This window comes from Stenella coeruleoalba (assembly GCF_951394435.1).
Source record: "Stenella coeruleoalba genome assembly, chromosome: 16".
NCBI classification, from domain to species: Eukaryota; Metazoa; Chordata; class Mammalia; order Artiodactyla; family Delphinidae; genus Stenella; species Stenella coeruleoalba.
This window is the reverse complement of record NC_137162.1, coordinates 61,731,910-61,748,146: the sequence shown is the minus strand read 5'-3', so window position 1 is coordinate 61,748,146 and position 16,237 is coordinate 61,731,910. Positions and strand designations below refer to the sequence as shown.

Genomic DNA, 16,237 nt, shown 5'->3' with positions numbered 1-16,237 from the left:
TGTCTCGGTGTGTTTCTCCTTGGGTTTATCCTGCCTGGGACTCTCTGCGCTTTGTGGATTTGGGTGGCTATTTCCTTTCCCATGTTAGCCACGTTTTTGACTATAATTTCTTCAGATATTTTCTCGGGTCCTTTCTCTCTCTCTTCTCCTCCTGGGACCCCTATAATGCGAATGTTGTTGCGTTTAATGTTGTCCCAGAGGTCTCTTAGGCTGTCTTCATTTCTTTTGATTCTTTTTTCATTATTCTGTTCCACGGCAGTGAATTCCACCATTCTGTCTTCCAGGTCACTTGTCCGTTCTTCTGCCTCAGTTATTCTGCTATTGATTCCTTCTAGTGTATTTTTCATTTCAGTTATTGTATTTTCATCTCTGTTTGTTTGTTCTTTAATTCTTCTAGGTCTTTGTTAAACATTTCTTGCATCTTCTTGATCTTTGCCTCCGTTCTTTTTCCGAGGTCCTGGATCATCTTCACTATCATTGTTCTGAATACTTTTTCTGGAAGGTTGCCTATCTCTACTTCATTTAGTTGTTTTTCTGGGGTTTTATCTTGTTCCTTCATCTGGAACGCAGCCCTCTGCCTTTTGTTCTTGTCTATCTTTCTGTCTGAATTAATTTTTGTATATGGTATAAGGTAAGGGTCCAAGTTCATTCTTTTGCATGTGGATATCCAGTTTTCCCAGCACCATTTGTTGAAAAGAATGTCCCTTCCCCATCGAATGGTTTTGCAAAAATCATTTGACCGTATACACGAGGGTTTATTTCCAAGTCTACATGTCGGTCCCTCAGATGTGATAGTTAGAACTCTCTCTACTCACACCCAGTCCTGTGCCAGGAGCTCTGTGTGTGCTCCCTTCTTCACCCTTCACAGGTTAGGTGCCCTTACTACTCCCAGTTGATAGATGAGGAAACTGAGGTGCTGGGAGCCAAGCTCATCACCCCAGAACCACGTCAGAGAGGTGATGGGGTCAGGGCACAAGCCAGGTAGTTGACCTCTGAATCTGTGTTCTAAAGTTACATCATGTGACCCAAGGATGCCCCTGTATCCCCATCCTTAGCCACCCCAAGACATGCTCATGTCTAGGCCAGCTTCCTTTGTAATTAATTCAGGCCTGTGGAGCCCACAGTCCAGTGGGGAACATTCAATAGACTGTGAAGAGTGCTGAAATAGACATTGGTTCTGAGCGCCAAAGGTGCAGCTGGGGGAGCCCAAGAGGGCTTCGTGGAGGAGGTGACATTTGAGTGCATTTTAGAAAGATGAGTGAGTCTCCTGGGGCTGGGGGGAGGGATAGTGTGCAGAGGGGATCAAACGTGCAAAGGAGGGAGTCTGGAAGGGGCAGGACCTGTGGAAGGCTGCAGTTGGCCAGAATGGAAGGAGGCAGGGCTGAGGTGGGGGCCCTGACTGTGAGGACCCTGGAAGACCACACTGTGTGTTTGACCTTAACCTTGGGGCCAGCAGAGAAGTAGGGGAGGTCGTGATCAGATTCTCATTCTGGAGGCCAGTGTGTGGAGGAGGGTGTGGAGAGGAGAGCCTGGGGCCTGAGTGAGGCGGGGGCCGCCTGGTGAACAGGAGTCCAGTCACTATTGGCTGGTCTTGGGGGCCATTGGTTGTGAGGCAAAGAGGGAAGACACCCAGGATGACCTCAGGTTTCTGGCTGGCGCTGGTGACAGCCGAGGAGATGAAGAATTCAAGGGGAGGAGCAATTTAGGGGGAGAGGCTAGGAGTTTGGTTTGTTGCATTTGAAAAAGCTGTAGCCCTCTGCCTGGGGAACTGCCCCTGGGCCATCCTGGGGACCTACCTGTGGTCCACACTCCTCTCAAATGAGATGTCCGACCCAGAGCTTGGGATCTGGGTGTGGCCTGAGCCGGATTAGCCGAGGGTCCTCCCAGGTGATGGCTCCTCTTTTCCCACCGGGCTGTAGCTCCACCCCTGCCGGCGTGCTGGCCCTGGGCCAGTTCCTTCTGAGAAACGCAGGGGTGAGGGAGCACCCTGCCTGCCACGATCCCGCTAGGGCCCAGTTGTGGAGATGGGTCAGATTGAGAGAAGAGCTGAGCTGGGTAGGGTTTTGGTCTCTTCTTCTTTTAGCATCGTCTGCGGGGCACCTCCTAGGTGGAAAAGCTATTGCTCTCGGGGATTAGGGAGCTTCTTGTCTGGTGGGGAGCAGACGTGAACAAGTGGGGACACGGATGGGATGGATGAGTAGGTGGACGTCGACTTCGGGGCTGTGAAAGGACCGAGCGGGCTGTTGGGGTGACTGAGGAGGCTCCAGGAAGGCGTTGGAGCCCTGGGGGGGGTGGGTTATGAGGGAGGCTGGGAGGCAGGTGGGGTCAGGCACTGGGGGACCTTGTAGACGTGGGGAAGCTTTCGGTTTTTATGTTGAGTGCCAGGGAGCCAGGAAGAGACTGAATCCCAGGAATTACACAAACAGGACATGCTCACACTTACACTTTCCTATGGCCTCTCTGGCTGCCAGCGAGGAGAAGGAGGGCCTGCTGCAGTGGGGGTGGGAGGTGCTGGAGGCTTGGGTTGGTGCTGGCGCAGGGGTTGCAGGGTAGGCACATCCAGAGGGGGGTCCGCAGGGGCGTGGTCGGGAGGGTGACTATGAGGAGAAGCCCTGCCCTGCGGAGTGATCTTAACGGGCCTCAGTTTCCCCAAGTAAAGGGGGGCTTACTTCAGATGAGCGGTGTTCACACTGGGTTCCCCAGAGCTGGGTGTTTCCGAGGTGTCTGGGGGCTGCTGCCAGGTGGAGGGAGAGCCAGCGAGGCCCCAGCTTAGGCCTGTCCTGTATCCCCGCCTCGCCCCGCCAGCCCCAGTTACATGACAGCTATCTGTTTTATGGGTTAGAGTCCTGGATAAGGCTTCGTTTGAAGCAAGGTTCCTGCTGCTTAAAAAATAAGCACCTCTGGAGCTCTGGCCTCCGAGATACGGAGGAATGCCCTTGTTCCCCACCCCCATCTGAGAAGCAAGGAGTGGTCAGGGCCTGGGCCTTGAGGCCAGTGCGGCCCTTGGTGTGGGTGAACCTGTTGCCGGGGCTAGAGGGGCCCCCCCCCACCTTGGTCTTCTCTCTGCTCATTCCCCTCCTCTGGCCCCAGGTGGTGATGAAGGTGGTGCAGCTGCTGCCTGATGGGCACCGCGTGAAGAAGGAGGTGGACGCGGCCCTGGACACGGTCAGTGAGACCATGACGCCCATGCACTACCACCTGCGGGAGATCATCATCTGCACCTACCGCCAGGTGAGCCTCGGCCCTGGTCCGGGTGCCGTCCCCACGTGCACAGCCCAGGAGGCGGCCACCGTGGGTGTGAGGGCTGGGGGCCCCACGGGACCCGCAGGGGCTCTCGGTCGCTTCTTTACCTTCTGGAAGCGGAGGTGATCCCTGACATGGAAGTACGGCCAGCCCCGGCTCGTCCCGGCTGCGCTCTAGAGCGCTCGGTGGGGTGTGTGTGGGGGTGAGGTTCAGGGTATTTAGCAGCTGCTGCGGCTCTGGGACCCGTCAAGGATGTGACCGGTCAGAGGAGCACCCTGTCCTAGATCCCTGTGGTGCCAGGCATTCACTCTCCGGCTTCTGGGCCCTGGGGGCCCTGGGGACCCTGGGCAAGAGGCAGGTTGGTAGATGGGTCCTGGAGAGTGGCTGTTTAATATCCGACGGGGAAGCCGTTCAGTGTTTTCACAGCTGATGCTGCCTGAGGGACTGGGCATTCAATAATACAAACCCAAAGTTTTCTAAAGAAGTCCAGATTTCATATAAACATTCAGATTTTTAGCCTATCTAGAAAAAATGTGCCCTCCAGTCGGCTGTGGTTCCCCGTGCTCTGTCACATGGGGCCCAGCTGGTGCGGCCATGTAACCCGCCGGGCCGCTCTGGGCATCAGACTCTGTGGCCTCTGGCCTCTGTGTGGAGCACGCTGACCTGTTCTTGTTCTTCTCTGGCCCAGTGAACTTGCTTGGCTGCTGGAGAAGAAGAGGGTGCTGGAGTGGGAGGGAGCAGCTGTGGGGGAAGCCGAGGAGACTGAGCCTGAAGTGAGGGAGCACCCCTCTGGGTGCCGACCTTGTGCTCTCTGCTGTGGGCAGCAGTCCCCAAGGTCAGCTTCTGCCTGTGGCCCCTGCAGGGAAGAGGCAGCTCCAATCCAGCCCCACGCGCAGCCTGCATCTGGCACATGTGAATGGCTGATCCAGGCCAACCTTTGCTTAGGGTCATCGATCAGACCATGGTTGGGAAAAAGGGTGTTGGGCTAGAGACAGGCCATCTGGGGTCAGGCTGTGCCCAAGGTCAGAGGTCACTTGGAAGGGCCGCCGAATTTGGGGTGGGGAAAGGGGTTAAGGAGTTTCAGAAAATGGACTTTGCTGAGCTTTGGAAGATGGGCTCAATTTTCCCCAGGGCCAGCAGCTCCATTGTATATCCCCTTTGGAGTTGCCTGTGGGTGTCACTCATGGTGGTCTCGTATTCTGCCACCAGGTGGCAGCAGTGAACTGAGAGCCTGAGCTCCTCCTTTCAGGACACCCTGAGAGGGCGGAGAACTGACGCTTCCATTTCTCTCTGTAGCTGGAGACCCAAGTAGTTGAAAAAGGATGCCTAGCCCTGCTTCAGAGCACCCATAGGCCCTCTCCCCACACTGACCACACTCTGTCAGAGTCCCCTTCTCCACGGCCCCTTCCTTCCGGCCCTGCTAGCCCTTCACTGCCTTTAGGCAATTTAGGGACCGCCCCCGCCAAAGGTGATAGGCCCTCCCCTCCTCTGAGCTCTGCAGCCGTGGATGTTCACTGTGGGGCACACCGAGGGTGCAGCAGGGAGCATCATGGGGACGTGAGCCTTGGGAAGAGAGGAGGGGTCCCACAGAGCTGGCCTTGAACAATCCCGAGGTAATGAGAGCCAGGCGAAGGCACTTCAGGCGGGAGGGAGCGCCTGGGCGAAGACCAGGAGGCTGAAAGGTGCGAAGCGAGTTCAGAAGCAGTGAAGGTGCTTCGGTGCCCGCGAACACAGTTGTGTTGGAAGTTGTCAGAGATGAGGCTGGGTGGGTGAGTTAGCTGTACTCTGCTGGCAGCGGGAGGGAAGGGTGGTGTGGTTGGGGCTATGTTCAGCAGTAGATGCTCTGGCTGCCTTTGGGGTGTGGGGTGTTTTAATGGAAGCAGAGCCAGCGGAGGACTCTCGCCCCCTCCCCGCCAGGCCAGCCCCCTCATCTCCGTTCCAAAGGCTAGGATGGTGCTAACCTCTGCAGTGGGAGGAGGGGAATCCCTGAGCCCCATTCCTGGGCTTCCTGGTGTTGGTGATGGAGGGATAAGGGTCCGGGGCAGAAGCAAGATGTAAAGTCATTCCCCAATGTGGCCACCAGGTGGCACCAGCGAGCTAGGGTCAAACTCTCAAAAGAGCTGAAGAGGAGGGGGGCCTGAGACACCCTCTAATCCAGTTCTTCTCACCCTGACTGCGCAGTCAATTCACCTCGGAGCTTTAAAACAGGCCATGCCTGAGCTCCATCCGCAGAGAGTCTGATTTAGTTGGTCTGTTATGGGGGCCGGGGCATGGAGTTTTCCTTAAAGTAACTTAGGTGATTCCAAAGTACAGTCAAGGTTAAGTACCACGTACTCTAAGCAGGGGTCCCCAACTTTAGTGAGGTTCAGGATCACCTGGAGGACTTGTTAAAACGCATATTGCTGGGCCTACCCCCCGGCTTTTGATTCTGTAGGTCTGGGCGTCTAGCAAGCTCCTACATGATGCTGGTGCCCCTGGGCGGGGCCCGCACTGCGGGTTCTGCCGCTGGAGTGTCTGGCCCTCTTGCTCGCTCCTTTTATAGCAGCTTTATTGAGATGTAACTCACACACCACACAAGTCACTTATTTAAAGTGTGCAAGGCAATGGTTTTTAGTATATTCACAGAGTTGTGTAACCATCGTTACCACATCAACTTTAGAACATTTTCATCATCCCAAAAAGAAACCTCTTGTACCCACTAGTAGTCGCTCCCCATTTCCCCCTCCCCAAGCCCTGGGCAACCGCCGACCTACTTCCTGTCTCTGGGGATTCGCCTATTCTGGACGTTTCATATAAATGGCATTATACGATATTTGGACCTTTGTGACTGGCTTCTTTTACTTAGCATAGTATTTTTGAGGTTTATCTATATTGTAGCGTGTATCAGTATTTCACTCCTTTTTATGACTGAATACTGTTCTGTTGTGTGGATAGATCACATTTTGCTTATCTCTTCATCAGTTAACGGACATTGGGTTGTTTCCGTTTTCTCGCTATGATGAATATAGAGCTGCTATGAGCATTCATGTATAAGTATTTGTGTGGACGTGTTTTCAATATACACAGGAGTGGAATTGCTGGGTCATATTATAACTTTAGGTTTAATCTTTTGGGGAACTGCCAGACCGTTTTCCAAAGTGGCCGCGCCATTTTATATTCCCATCAGCAGTGTGTGAAGGTTCCAATTTCTCCACATCCTCGCTAACACTGGTGATTGTCCTTTTTAAAAATTTTTATTTATTTTTTTGGCCAGGCTGCGTGGCTTGTGGGATCTTAGGTCCCTGACCAGGGATTGAACCCACACCCTCGGCAGTGAAAGTGCAGAGTCCTAACCACTGGACCACCAGGGAAGTCCCTGGTGGTTGTCCTTTTTGATTTTAGCCATCCATTATAGCTGTAGCCCAGATGATTCTGTGGCTTCTTAGCTGGTCACTGAGAACTTTTGTGGGTGAAATGGGGCCTGGAGTCCTCACTCCCTGCATGGGAGACTGTGCATCTTTCTGCCCTTCTAGGAGGTCGTGTCTGGGTGCAGTGGCTTCTCTTGTTGCGGAGCACAGGCTCTAGGCACGCGGGCTTCAGTAGTTGTGGCATGCGGTCTTCAGTAGTTGTGGCTTGTGGGCTCTAGAGCTCAGGCTCAGTAGTTGTGGCGCATGGGCTTAGTTGCTCCGTGGCATGTGGGATCTTCCCGGACCAGGGCTCGAACCCATGTCCCCTGCATTGGCAGGAGGGTTCTTAACCACTCTGCCACCAGGGAGGTCCCAGGGATTGCCATCTTAACAATAGTCACTCTTCTGATCCATGAAGAAATGAGGTATGTTTCCATTTATATTGGTCTTCTTTAATTTCTTACATGATGTTTTGTAGTTTCTGGAGTGTAAGTTTTGTACTTGTCTTATTAAATTTATTCCTAAGTATTTTGTTATTTTTATGCTATTATAAATGGAATTGATTTCTTAGTTTTATTTTTTTAGTTTGTTCATTGCTACTGTATAGAAATACAACTGATATTTGTATGTGGGTCTTCTATCTTGCAACCTTGTAGAACTCGTTTATTAGTTCTAATACTTTTACTTTTTTAGTGAATTCCGTAGAATTTTCTGTATACAAGGTCATGTCATCTGCAAGTAGAGATATTTTATTTTTGTCTTTCCAATATGCATGTCTTTTATTTGATTTTCTTGTCTGATTGCCCTGGCAAAATCTTCCTGTACAATGTCGACTAGAAGTGGCAAGAGCAGACATCTTTGTCTTGTTCCTGATCTTAAGAGGAAAGCTTTCAGTCTCTCACCATTAAGTGTGATATCAGCTGTGGGTTTGTCACAGATATCCTTTGAGGAAGTTCTCTTCCATTCTTGGTTTATTGTGTTTTTTAATGAAGAGATGTTAAATATTGTCAAATGCTTTTTCTCTATCCATTGAGATGATTCTCTGGTTTTTGCCCTTTATTCTGTTGGTATAGTATATTGTTGGAATTGATTTTTGGAAATTAAACCAAGCTTGCATCCCTGGGATAAATCCTACTTGGTCTTGGTGTACGATCTTCTTTACATGTTGCTACGTTTGGTTTGTGGAGGATTTTTGCATCAAATTCATAAAAGCTATTGATCTGTAGAGTTCTTTTCTTATGATGTGTTTGGTTTGGCATCAGGGTAATATTGGCCTCATACAGTGTTACCCTGTCACGGGGAGACAAAAACCTAGGGAGGGAGAGAGGGTATCACAAGTGTGTTAGTCAGCTTGGGCTGGCATACCAGACCACCACAGACTGCGTGGCTTAACCAACAGAAATTTATTTTCTCACAGTTCTGGAGGCTGGCAAGTCCAAGATCAAGGTTCTGGCTGATTGAGTTTCTAGTGAGGGCTCTCATCCTGGCTTATATACAGCCGCCTTCTCACTGTGTCCTCTCATGGCCTCTGTGTGTGTGTGTGTGTGTGTGTGTGTGTGTGTTTTGTGTGTACGGAGAGAAGGGAAGGGAGGGAGGGGGCTCTCTGGTATTTCTTCTTATAAGGACACTAATCTCAGAGGTCGTCTAATCATAGACGCCTTCCAGCCTGGAGGTGCTGTTAGAGAACAAAGAAAGAATCCAAAGAGCGTATTCCTAGCCCAGGTTTCACAGACCAGTGTTAACAAAGGGAAGGATCTTTCAAGGGTTGCCAACATGTAGCCTTGTTAAATGTGTTCATTTTAAAGGAAGGAAGGAAGTAAAGAAGCAAAAATTTAAAAAACCCAACTACCATCTAACATGGTTGGCATTTTAGAAAAGAAAGGTTATTTTAGTACCAGAAAAGTAGGGTGGGTGTTCTCAGAATAGAGGACAGTCCTTGAAAAGATTTATATTTCTAAATTCCTGCGGAGTTGTGAGACTGGTCATAGACCTAGATGTGGGAATTGCGACGAGGCCACTGTTTACTTTAGTCAGAAAGGCAGAATGCCTCCTTCAGGGTCACCCTACACTCGCCCAGGCCTGACTGGACCCAGAGCCCCTGTCCTGCCTGAGGTCAGGGTGATCTGAGCGGTCCCAGCTGCCTCCAGATTTGAAGGGGCATCTGGCCAGCTAGGTGTGTGTGTGTGGACCCTGGAATGGATTTAATTATGACTGTCAATCCCCGTGTGGATGGGAAGGAAGCAGGTTAGATTGTCCTGGGTTGACTGGTGGAAGGAACGAGGATATGGGCGCTGGAAGGCGCTGGGTTCCTACAGGGCCATCTTCATCCTCTCTGACTACCTTTGTCCCCGCGCCTACAGGCTGGATTAATGGTGCTTCCTCGCAGCGCTGTGTGTGGGAAGGACACAGTAAATGTTCGAAAATGGGAGGTCCCAAGGATCATTGTAGGGCACAGTGCCCTGTGATGTTCTTCCTAGCTGCAAACCCCCTGAACAGACTCTCAGATTTTAGTGCCAAGGGGACTTAGAGAGCATGTGACCTTTCTGTTTACAGATGAGCAGGAGAGCGGACTGCCCAGGGCCCCACGTGAGTTGATGGCAGATCAGGGATGAGAGGCAAAGATCCTCACTCCCAGCCCCGAGCCCCGAGCCCCTCCCCTGACCACGATGCCCTTGACCCCAGGTCTCAGTCCACGTTGCCCTGGTGGGCTGTGGTGGGCTTGCTGAGGCTCCAGAGGCAGCTGCTTCCTCTACCCTTTCCCTCTGACGGACTGACTCCTCTGGAAATTGGCAGCCATGTCTCACCCCTGGTACCTGGCTGTTTATTTAGACCCCTGCCCTCTGGTTTCAAGCCGGAAGCCCCTGGCTGCTCTCCGGTGGAGCCTGCAGTTGTCTGCTCAGAGCAGGCCAGGTGCTGCATGTGCAGTGACTCTCGTTCGCCTGGTTGGACACCCAGGACCTCTGAATGGAAATGGACCTCAGCCCAGGCTCAGGTTGGGGGTGTATCGCCTACATGGGCTCCATTTGCCTGGGAACATTCCAGGTCCTGTCCACATTCTGCCCATCAGAAGCTTTCCTCCCAGGATCCCACAGCCTTGGGGTTCTGAGACTGTCAGCAGCACGCACTCCTCAGCTTCCTGCCCTGCACCCCAGATCCCCCAAACAGTGCCTTTCCCTTCCCTGGCCCCGCCAGGTCCAGCAGTCAGCTTACACCTTAATCACAAGCAATTAAGAAAACGGCTCCTGGAACCTGGCGAGTGACTTCTGCCAGCTGTAAACCTATTTCAGGGCCCTTGGTGGAGAAGAGCGGGAGAACGTGGGGGTTGCTGCTCTGTCGTGGAGCAGAAAGGAGGGCTCAGAGTGTGTGTAAGTCTCCGTCTGCACGGCGAAGTCACACAACAGCGACGAGGACTCTTTGTAGCTTGTTTGTGGTTTTGGAAATGATAGTAGCCCATTACCCAGCCTCCCAGGGACGGTTTCAGTTTTGCCTTCTCTTCCTGTTGTTCTCTGGGCCGGTGATGGTACCGTGAGCCTCACAGCACATGCTGCTCTTTCTGGTCTTTGTGCCTGTGCGCTCACTTCCTCTCACGGGGTGATCACGCTGTGTACACAAGCTGGCCTGCTCATTCACCTGGATGACGTTCTTCCACTTAAGCATGTGCTCCGTCAGCACATGCTTGCTGAGCGCCTGTCCTGTGTCTGGGGATGGAGCCGTGAGTGAAGCTTCACTGAGCTTAGATCCTAGTAGAATGAGGAGAGGCTCATTAATACATGGCTTGAGCTCGTGGACCCTCTAGCCTGTCTGTTGAAGAGCCTCTACATCATCCTGTGTAATGTCGGCATGATACCTGGTTGAGTGGATGTACTGCGGCATCGCCTGCTCTTCCTGTGAGGTGGCCCGTGAGATTACTTCCTGTTGTTCTCTGGGCCGGTGATGGTACCGTGAGCCTCACAGCACATGCTGCCCTGCCATCCATGTGGCTTGTTTCTGAGGCTGATTCTTAGAAGTAGGATTATTGACTGAGTTGAAAAATAGGAACTTATTTTTTTAAATCATTTTGGAAAATTTCAAACAGAACAATTCAAAGTAGGGAGAATAATTTTCACAGACCCTTGTGTGGCCACCTCCCAGCTTCAGGAATCAGGGCCAGTCTTATTTCATCTGAAGCCCTACCAGTGCCACCCACTACCCCAACTGGATTATTTTGAAACAAGTCCCAGACCTCATATTACTTCCTCTATAAATATTTCAGCATATCCATCAAAGAAGGGATCTTTTAAAAAAGACCATCATAGGGACTTCCCTGGTGGTCCAGGAGTTAGGACGCTGTGCTTCCACTGCAGGGGTCACGGGTTCGATCCCTGGTTGGGCAACTAAGATCCCGCAAGCTGCGGCGTGGCCAAAAAAAAAAAAAAAAAAAGAAGACCATCATAACGCCATTATCACACCTAAAACGACAGTGATTTCTCATCCTCCAATACCTAGTCAGTGTTAGATTTTCTTACTGATCTCACGATGTATTTCTGCAGTTGGAGCAGGGCCCAAACAAGATCCACGGGTGGCATTTGGCTCATGAGGCCCTTACGTCTCAATGAATCTAGAACATTTCTCCTCCTTTCCTCCCCTGAAGTGAACGTGACGAGGTAACCAGGTTATCTTCCCGGGCGTCCCACAGTCTGGAGCTTGCCGATTGCACCTGTGGGTTTAGTTGAGCCTGTGTCGCAGTTCCCGTGCTTCCTGTCAATGGGTAGCGCAGAGGCGTGATCGGACTTGGCTGGGTGTTTGGCCGGTACAGTCGCGGGTGGTGCCGTGTGCTGCCGCGGGGGCCTGGAAGGTCCTGTGGCCTCTGCTGTGACCTGGCGGCTGCTGGCGGTCATCCCCTGGATTCCTTATTTCCTTGGGGGTTTGCAAAATGCTGATACACCGGCTCCCTCGTTCCCTCTGCATTAATTAACTGCTGTACTTCCAGAAAGAGCCGTCCCCGAGATGCAGTGAGGGCAGGAAGGCAGGCCCTTGGATTTACCCGTCCCCAGGGGAGGTTTGGGAGACACTTCTCTGTAGCCGAGTGGAGGTACTCAGTAAGCCCTAACGTTCCTCCAGACTCGGATGGCACTGGAGTCTGTGGTGAGGGCCTGGGGGTGACTGGGTGGGGTGGGCCGGGAGAGGGCAGAGGGAGGGGCTCATGAGGGGAGGCTGGGAGTCGCTGGAGGCCAGGGGGCCAAGGACACATGGGGCCTGGGTGGTGTCCACGCCAGGCTCAGAACCAGCCTGGGAGGGGCCCACGCCAGGCCGACTGTATACATTTTCACATCCACAGTCTGGGTCGGTCCTCCCTGTGTGCCTGTGCCTGACCAAGTCAGCTTGTAACGTTGCCTCCATTTGAGGAAGGGAGGCCCTGGGCTTGTCCGAGGGCACACAGCTGGTAGATGATGGCAGGAGGAGAGCACGACTCCGGCCCCCGACTCCCAGATCAGACCCTCTCCACTGTGCCACACTGCCGCCCAGGGAAGAGGGGGCAGTTTCACCTCCCTTGCCCATCTGCAGCCCCACTGGGGGAAAGCGTAAGGCCTGGAAGCCATGGTCCTTGTCCTTGTATTCCCCGCCTAAGTAAGGGGAGGAGCCCAGCGGACAAGAAGACATCCCACACTTGGGTCTTGGCTGTAGAGGGCATGGGGCCAAACCTGCGCACACATTTTCCGTGGAGACAGACCTTCCCCGGCGTAGCAGTCTGGACGCCTCCCTTTGCCGAGGCCTGTCTCAGGCTGCCTGGCCTCTGGGGGCTGCAGCCCGTGATGCCCCCTCCGTTCCTATAGAGGCAGTGAGTTTGGCTCAGGGCCTGATCACCCCATGTGTGTGAGGGGGCCACAGTGCTCAGGGTATTTTTAAAAATGCCTCAGTAGGAAAAAAGAAAGAGAAAATCCTTTGAACTAAGCCACTCCATGAGTTTGGAATAGAGGTGAGAAGACTGGGCCCCCGACTGAGGAGAATCCAGGGGGCCCCCAGCCCACAGGGGTGACACCATCGGGTGAATGAGTGTGTTTCTTGCTGGGCCTGGAAAGGGAAAATATTTGTGACAGAAACCAAGGTCAGGGCTCCTGAAGGAAGTCCTGTTAGAATCATTAATGCCAAGGGCATTTTTCCTTAGCCTTGGCTAGTGACATTAATTCTGTGTTAGTTCTGTGTTTGAGACAGTCTGATGTGTCTCCCGTCTGTCCCTTCGGAGGAGTTTGAGGAAAATCTGAGGTGAAGGTACCACACGGAGAGAAGTAAAACGTCCTTTGGTCTCAAATCGAGATTTATTTTATAGACTGTGATGCTTTAACTTTGAGCCGCGCTTTTTGAGTTTTCTAAGAACTTCCCTCTCTTTCCTCTGATCCTCAGAGCAGCTGGTGAGGAGGTGAGGGTGTGTTTTATTAGACCCATTTTCCTGAGGAAGACACTGAGGCCTAATGAAGTTTTGTGACCAGCTGGAGGCAGGGTTAGCACCAGTCTCCTAACTCCTTGGCCTGCATTCCTTTCCTTCACTGTGATGGCCATGACCCAGGGGACAGTTCTCTTGTGGCAGAAAAAAAAGGGCTGGCAAGGAAGCCACCAGCCCTTCCTGGTTGCACTGCCCTGGGTTGGTGCAGAGTTGCTAAGAGGTCAGAGAGATCCAGCTCAGCACCGCAAGGGCGAAGATTATTTCTTCTTTTAAAATAAATTTATTTATTTATTTATTTTTGGCTGCATTGGGTCTTCGTTGCTGTGCGGGCTTTCTCTAGTTGCAGCGAGTGGGGGCTACTCTTCATTGCAGTGCGCGGGCTTCTCACCGTGGTGGCTTCTCTTGTTGTGGAGCACGGGCTCTAGGTGCTCCCACTAGGAGCACGGGCTTCAGTAGTTGTGGCACGCAGTCTCAGTAGTTGTGGCTCGCGGGCTCTAGAGCACAGGCTCAGTAGTTGTGGTGCACGGGCTTAGTTGCTCTGCGGCATGTGGGATCTTCCCGGTGCAGGGATTGAACACGTGTCCCCTGCATTGGGAGGTAGATTCTTAACCACTGCACCACCAGGGAAGTCCCGAAGAGTATTTCTTAAGAGAAATGTAGAGAGAGAGAGCTCTGGCCCTGAGCCCCAAGTCGGTCTCTCTCTGTCTCTCCAAGACTCCGGCATGGCCAAAGTTGTTCCCTGGAGACCTCATCCTGGTAGGTAAAGTGTCTCAGGCCCTGCAATTAGAGCAACCCTGGAATGCTGTGAACTGTCGCGTAAAATATGATGGAAGGAAAGGGTTGCTTCCCAAGGCTCTTTCACACCAGGCCAAAATAGAGCCAGTGGATTGGTGAGCAGCTTTCATTCAGATGGAGTGTGTGGGTGTGGGTCTGTGTGTGTAAGTGTGAGTGTGAGAGTGTGTGTGTGAGTAGGCTCATGTTGTCAGTAGTTGAGACCTCCCTTGCTTTCCCTTCGTTCCCATCAGACGGCTGAGCTGGAACCACTTCCACCCTCCGGGTGACTATGCTGGTTTGTTCAACGGCATCCGTCAGGGGAACACTGACAGGGTGCCAGGCGTGGTTTCTGAATGTGCGCCATCAGGCTTGGGATTTTCAGTGGTTTGGGAGGGGTTCAGATCTCAACCCCACCGTCTCCCTGCCTCCCCCCTCTCCCCCGCACCCTCTCCGTCTCCTGAGACCCTGCCTCTGTGCTCATTGCTGTCATTGTCAAGTTCGTGGTTGTCACTAAAGGTGCCTCTTTCTGCTGCTCATCTCTGTTCCACGTACAAGGGCTCATCCCTGAAACCCTGACTCAGACCCTGCCTGGCACAAGTAGGGCTTCACAGATGTCTGCCTGTGAGCGGATGGAAAGCGGACAGTTGCGTAAGTCATTGTGTGATTAAATAGGAAGGCCGCCCCTTCTACCACCACTGTATCTTTTGGTTCTTTGTCCACATCGTTGGTCTCCAGGAGAGGGCGCTCTTCTCCAGCAACCAGAAGAGCCCTGGGAGGGGGTCGGAAACCCTGGTTCTAGCCCAGGCTCTGCTAGTAACTTCTGGCACAACCTTGGGCAAATCACTTTGACCTGCCTGGGCCTCTGCTTTTCCATCTGTCACCCGGGGTCACTACTGCTGCCCCACCTGCCTTGAGGGGTGGCGGTGAGCACCTGCCTGGGTACCGGTGAGGTGGGAGTGGGGTGTACAGTGGCCGGGACACCAGGCTGACTACCTTGGTTATGTGTAGGGACAGTGGGATCCTGAGGCCAGGATTGTGTCTGGTCAGCACTGAATCCCAGAACCTGGTCTAAGGGTGACTGGTGTTTGTTGAACGAACATCAGAGAAGCACATGGTGCCAGGTTTAGCCCCTTCATGCTTTGAAAGTGCTGATCAAAATATGACATCTTTGGAAAATCAGTTACCCGCCTCTGGGGCAAGGGCCTCTTTCTCCCTTCTGGAGACTAGGCGTGGAAAGCATCCTTGGGCGTGAGGCCCTTCAAGCCCACGCAGGCCTGAGGATGGAGTCTGCAGGGACTCATGCAAAGCCCCCAAGGAGAGGGGTGGCGTTCAATTTTGAGAAGAAGGGTGGGGTCTGAGCTCTGGGGCCCTGCCCCTTAGAAACTGACCATCTTTGAGGGCTTTGGGCCGCCCGCCCAGTCTGGACCCCGCCTCAGCTGGAGGGCGGTGGTCGCCAGGCCATGCTTGTTCCTGGGGAGCGGGTGGGGAGAGGGCAGCAGGGAGGTTCCAGTAATGACTGCAGGGTCACTCTGGTGCCGCACGGGGAATAGACAGCAGGGGCGGGGTTGAGGGCGGTGGCAGGGAGGCCAGTCAGATGCCGTCACTGAGATGAGGTGGCTTGACTGGGGCGTGAGAGGGGGCAGCTTCTGGGGGTGTGTTGACATAGAGTTGACAGGATTCCCTGATTGGCTGGATGTGGGGCTGAGAAAGGGAGAAGTGGAGGAGGGATGTCGGTTTGGGCCTTAGCAGCAGGAGTCGCCTGTGAGATGGCGAGCTTGTGGGCAGGGCAGGTTTGGGGAGCGGTCCCGAGGCCCGTGTGGAGTGTGCTGTGGAATTTGAGGAGCCCGAACCTTGTCCACGTGGAGCTCTTGAGCAGTGGTTACACGTCTGAGTCCGGAGCCCCCGGCACAGGTGCACACGTGGGGGTCCCCAGGGAATCTGGAAGCTCAGTCCTAGATGACACTGAGAGTATGACACTGAAAGGGCGACATGACCCAGGGAGTGAGTGCCCGTTGACCAGCTGAGCACCCTCTGCACGCTGGGTCCTAGTCAGACGCTCAGGGCAGCGGGAGGGAGGTGGAGATGGAAACCTGGCTGTAATCTGGTGCCTGCCGCCCCGGCGTATCGCTGTCTTGAGGAGGCCAGTCATGCCTTGGAGAAGCAATTAGAAGCCTTCGCGATGGAACGTAATGCAGTAGTTAGTGAACTGGTGCAGAGCAGAGGAGGCTGGGAAGCGCGCGGTGGGGCTGGATGCTTCAGAGCCTCGGGAGGCAGTGGCTTGTCCAGGGCCTGGAGGGACAGCTGAATGCGGCCAGCCCCGGCGGAGGGGAGGGCATTCCAGGCAGGAGGAAGAGAGAGGGTAAAGGTACGGAAGCAAGAGTGAGGCAGGGAGCACTTGGACTTGACTGTGGTG

The 16,237-nt window shown here is 53.3% G+C and overlaps 1 protein-coding gene across 4 annotated transcripts in view; it reads left to right on the top strand.

The window, feature by feature from the left end:
- PALD1 (phosphatase domain containing paladin 1) overlaps window positions 1-16,237 on the top strand; it is an 84,885-nt gene that overhangs the window by 58,962 nt on the left and 9,686 nt on the right. For all 4 annotated transcript variants that reach the window (XM_079900553.1, XM_079900550.1, XM_079900551.1 and 1 more), the window contains exon 18: window positions 3,091-3,231. In XM_079900553.1, the coding sequence (XP_079756679.1) occupies window positions 3,091-3,231 (141 nt within the window). The remainder of the gene's footprint in view (window positions 1-3,090; window positions 3,232-16,237) is intronic.